The 5,610-nt window shown below is 43.5% G+C and overlaps 1 protein-coding gene across 1 annotated transcript in view; it reads right to left on the reverse strand.

Moving 5' to 3' along the window:
• LOC108577642 (microtubule-actin cross-linking factor 1) overlaps nt 1–4,372 on the reverse strand; it is an 80,315-nt gene extending 75,943 nt beyond the window's left edge. The window contains exon 1 of the mRNA XM_017940823.1: nt 3,998–4,372. Within this exon, the coding sequence (XP_017796312.1) occupies nt 3,998–4,100 (103 nt within the window). The 5' untranslated portion in view covers nt 4,101–4,372. The remainder of the gene's footprint in view (nt 1–3,997) is intronic.
• Between the last annotated feature and the right edge of the window lie 1,238 nt (nt 4,373–5,610).

Raw genomic sequence — 5,610 nt, forward strand, 5'->3', positions numbered from 1 at the left:
CGACTGAATGTTGTACCGTTGGTAGAAGCATGGATAAAATGATAATAGAGTAGGACTCCACGGGTAACTGTCCATTCAAATTCTTCTACGCCTGTCCCGTTTCTCACCAACTTTTTTATGATAATTCACGTCTATCGAAATCCTCGTTTATTCGACAACCTGTAATATCAACTTACCGTTTCGAACTACCGAAAATTACACAAGCCCCGGGTATATCGATACCCGAAACCAGTTGTATGTGTTTAAATACGACACAGCTAACCCGAGAGTGACCAAACCGGAGAGAATTCAATTCTGGCGAGGTATATGCACACAGCTTGCAGTAGAAACAGGTACATACAGCAAGGCTCGGAATAATCTGAATTTCAATGTACATCTAAGTTTCCCTATACACAAACTGGATATGAAAGCATCCAAGTATGCAAACCTCCTCGCAACAACTTCCACTTTCATCGATTTTCCGTATCACCAGATGATTCACATCTTACCGTCGATATTATGCGCGGTGTCGTGTTGCAAATGATGTTATTACATGTAAATGAATAATCCTGGCCGGATTTACCAAGCAGCGAACGTTCGTCGAGAATTGATATGCAAAGAAGATTCCCTTCGACACGAGCTATCACACGGCTAGTCGCCGACTTTAAAGCAGACAATCGTCGCTAAGAAGATAATTCTAACCGCCTAACGTTATTTAGTAATGTCTGTTCCATATTCGATGAGTTTCAAGCAGCGGTTCAACATCCCCCTCCTCCCCTTCTCCTGACCTGAATCCCACCTGATAAAATTTTTTTCTGTTACTTTGATTTTTTTCTTCTCCTCTTTCCTTCCTTTTTTTTCGATTGCTTCAGCCCCGTTGGCAAGTTCAAGCGAATTCCTAACTGTACCTCGATCAAAAGATTGCTCCACCAAATGTATATTAAAACGGGGATTCACCCGTGAGAATTTAGTCTGACCGTGACCGCCGCATTCGTTCGATTGGACCCCGCGTGGTCCAGTGGCGAAGGAGAAGAAGATGACCCATACGAAGTCTTTCTCGCTGCAGAAAGACGATATTAATCGAAGGAGAGGAGAGCGTTTGATAAAGAAAGTTCCTGAAGCAGGTGAGTGAAAAGAAAAGTAAGGGGGAATACCCCTCTGATTACCGGGAGGGTGAATTAGTTCCATGTGGTTAATTAAGCCGCGTCTACACTCTCACCTTGAGAGACACTTGTTCCTTATACCGAGCACTTTATATACTCGTTCCGAAAGCTCCTCGCGAAAAAGCGCGGGATGAAACGCGGATGCACCGACCTCTTCAGGTACTTCAGGTACCCCGGGACATCTAGCGAGCAGTTCGTGAAGCCTGATCTATGGCAAAGTAAAGCAGACTTCGCGACAATCGTTTGGCTAACAGGTGCATCGTTGTATGCGTCTGTCCGAAATTTTCATTCCTCAATTTTTGAAACGTCCTGTACACGTTGCTTCCCAGTGAATATTCTTGAAATACTCTTGCACAATTACGTAAAACATTCACACTTTGACTAAGTAATTAATTGGATCTATATTCCGTTAAGTAACTGTATATGATAATACGAAGTCCGATTAAAAAATAGGTTATGTCAGTGAACATATAATTACACTTAGTTTTTTCTTTACTGTATTTAATAAAATCATAGTTGAAAAGTACAATTCTTAGTTACGTATAAATTATGACACCCCTGCGTACATTCTTACGTGATACTAATATGGAATTTAATATGGCGGCGGAAACGTTAACAAAACGACTAGCTGTAACATAATTTGACCTATACCTCAATTTTCGAACTGAAATGGCTTCTAAAGAGTCAAAGGATCAATTACAACCCCCTTTCCGCGTCCCAAACGAGACGAGTCTGCGCAAAAAAAGAAGTAATGAGGAAGTAAAAAAAAAAAGAAACTAAGGAAAAAAGAGGCAACAGCGAAGAAAAAGAAGGAAGGGGAAAGAAGACGTTCTCGAGGCTGGGGCATCGAACCGTGACCCTAGCACCTGTTGCCGCCTCCACGCTCCTAGATTAATGCGAGCCGACCTAACCTGCCGCCTCCGCTCCCTACTCGCCGCGTAGGCAATAGCGAACTGGCATAACCTCTCTGACGAAGATTCCATGGACCGTGACCGCTGTAAAAAGCACCGGCCGTGAGTTCATCGACGTGACGACGACGACGAGGTTGAATCGTTGCACGTTAGTCGCTTGTCTGCCTCTTTGATCACGACACAAGTGTTTTCATTCATCGTTCCCCTCACAGTGGTGGAACATGGTGAACGGTCATGAATTGCAACGGTCGAGATTTTATTCGAGTTCTGAGAAACGCGTAAATTAGCCGACAGGGGGCAAAACGCCGGAGTCTCGCGAGACAGAAGCAATCGAGATAATCGAGACGTTGATTGTGTGTGATGGAGCAACGGTTAATAGAGCATTCATATCGCACCGATAGGTCGTTATAATTAGAAACAATTACGTTCACGCGCCTAAGATGCGATACTTCGATATCGACTGCACGGTACACGGTTTATTACGAGACCGATTACGTTACGTCGATCGGACCATTTTTAACGACGTTGCGCGAAAATGGTGCGGAACCGAGCACGCACGCTGCAGCTTTGTGAACGTGAATCAGAGCCTGTAATTTCACGAATCGGACGTGTCCTACATGCATACGCTGTTCATCCTATGTCCTATACTATACGTTAGAAAAAAGCCAGAAGAGTCGAATCGATCGCGAAAGAGGCCTCTTTGAAGCCTTTCGCGTCGTAGAAAAATTACGAGATTCGCTGAAACTTTCAAAAATTCCACTGAAATATTTAATTATAGAAAACTAGAAATAGTACGGAATTCTTAATGTTCAGCCGACTATCGAATCGAAAAGTATCGTTTCTCGGCCAGTGAAAATTTCATTTCCGAAACCTAACCTATACGGTCGACGATAAACACGTGAAAAAACATATCGAGAGATTTTCAAGTATGCAGCAGATGTTCGATTCACGGGATGATCAAAGTATCGCGAAAAACGACTCGTAATAAAGGCATGCAACTACAGAAGTGAAAAAATTCTCACGGTAAGATGATCGTCAATCTGCAATCCGATATTTATCGAATGGTTTCGAGTATCTATTCCTGGTCAGCACCCCTCATCGAAGGTCGCCGCGCAAGATTGTACCGCAAACGATTCTCGTTTCCTACATCGCAAGAATTTACCAGCGCGGCTAATTTCTTTATACCAGTTCGTTTTCTTATATACGTATACTAAGTTTTCGAATCGAGCCAGTCGATGCAGCACGCTCTACAGTCTCGTACAACGACTATTAAGTGCCTTTCCGCATTTCACGAAACCCCTGTCTACGCGAATCGATAGGATCGATACGGGGCATTCGACAGTGTGAACACAGCAGGGGTCTAAATAATACGAGGGTCAAAAAAAAGTTTCATCTGTTACGAACGACGTTATTGATTCAATGCCATTATAAATGACTAATCGGTAGGCCTTCTCAAATAATAACAATCGGAGACGAAAAATGAGAGTAAATGATTGATAGCCGGTATTGTGATTAATTCACGACTGATTATGCGCTAGCGTTCTGGTCGATTACGTACGCACCGTCAATTATAACGATACTCGCGTGTGTTGTAGCAGCACAACAAGCGTCACCATCGTCGAACGTACTTTAGCACACTCGTGCGAGTAACGACGCCTATTTTGCAATTGATCGACGAATCTCGCTTAACGCAGCCAGTTTATGCAGCACTTGATGTGTTTTCTGCGTCGAAACCGAGAGATAAAGGTCTTTGTTTTTTTTTTCATTTGAAATTTCAACAGAATAACAAGCGATATACGAGTAATAATAATAATACACGCTGTAATCGTGGCTTCGAACGAAAACGAAAGGCGGAAGGCGAGTATATACACGACTCGAAGAATTTTAGGTACGTAACCGGCTTATGAAAACGGAAACTAGAAACGCAAGGCAATCGACACTTACCGGCGATCCGTAATACGGCTCTGTCAGCAGGATCCAGCTGCAGGATGCTCAACGGTTTGTCCTTTACCCATTCCTTCAGGCTTCCGTCCAACTCGAACTCCATTATCTAAAAATTCTTCACTTGAAAACTCTTTTTCTTTTTTTTACACCATATTCGTTAACGGCCCTCGTTCCCCTCGCCCTCGGGACACTTGTGTTTCACAACCACTAAGGCAATTTCACAACCGCGACACAACTGCCAGGCCGGCAGTGTTACGTCGTCTTCTCGTTGAATAGCGTTCCGCGAGCAGTGACGAATAGTGCACCAAACTAGCCGTCGTGTTATCGACAGCGGGCAGCTGGCAACTTTGCACGCGATATTAGATACGACATCCTTGTTCCTGCTCTCTTCCTCCCCCGTGTATTGTATAGATCTATAAAAACACTTCTCTCTCTCCCTCTCTTCTCTTCTCTGACGAAATCGAAGGTTTTTTTTTTGTCGCGGTTGAAAATAGTTTCAGTCGAATGGAAAGCACGTGGAACACGAGTCCAGCATGCCGCGCCGTTTATTTACCGTACTCGACGCTGCTCTAGGGTAGAGCAGTGTACCGCTGCGTAGAAGTGCACGAACTGCACACCGGCGGAACGGAAGGAAGAGAGGTGGCAAGGAGACGACGAACAGGGAAAGCGTATACCGATGCGTTTGGCGTTCTTTTGACGATTATGCTCGGCCGATGACTTAACGATGGAGAACAATTGATATAGTCTCTTGAGAACGAAGAAAACGTAACGCGTTTCCTGCACAACGCCGATAATCGGCGATGTTTCGTATCTTTGTCGTCAGCGGCGCTTAGGTCAGGTTAGATTTGGCTGAAAATACGGTTAGGTCAGGCTCGACCTCAGCCCCACGGCCTCGAATTCCCCTCGTTGCTGTACGTTTAAGACCTTTGCCACGAAACTGTAGATTCTTTCGGTGTTTCAATCGTCGAAATACCTTGGTCTAGTTCCACCGCCCTCGCTGTCCTCGATACTCTTCCCTTTTAGTAACATTCTATAAATATCAAATAGAAAACAATTTTGTTTCTTCCTCTCTCTCTCTTTTTTTCTAATTTTTTTTTTAAGGAATTTAATTGAGAATTATGAGAGAATGTTTGGTTTTCGAAACGATATACACTGTGACGTGCGTATATTCAGGAGAAAGGGCGAACGATGTTGCATTAATATTTTAGTAATCGAATTATGACTCACGGCTGCGGGGAAAGCAATGTTTCCTGCCTTATTGCGCTTTCTAAGGACGCTCGAAATATCAAGAAATTTCATTGTTATAATAAAAATGTATAGCGCGTTTCTCGTTCGATTTATGTACGTGTTAAAATGCGAACGTCAACGGTACATGCGATAGATCGAGTGAGATCCGATACAAAGAACCGGAAGCGGATGTGGTAACATATCAAGTCGAACTAATTCTCAAGCGGCGTTAAAAAAAATTGAAACATGCGTAAATTCTTCGACGTACAGATCATCGTTCTACTTTCAAAACGGGACTAGCTTGCACGTATCTACGCTTGCAATAAACGTATTTAGCCTTCGTGTTTTACTGTCTTCGAACAATGTTTCTATCCCTATTCGAAAAA

This window comes from Habropoda laboriosa, unplaced genomic scaffold (genome assembly GCF_001263275.1).
Source record: "Habropoda laboriosa isolate 0110345459 unplaced genomic scaffold, ASM126327v1 scaffold5, whole genome shotgun sequence".
Classification (NCBI taxonomy): domain Eukaryota; kingdom Metazoa; phylum Arthropoda; class Insecta; order Hymenoptera; family Apidae; genus Habropoda; species Habropoda laboriosa.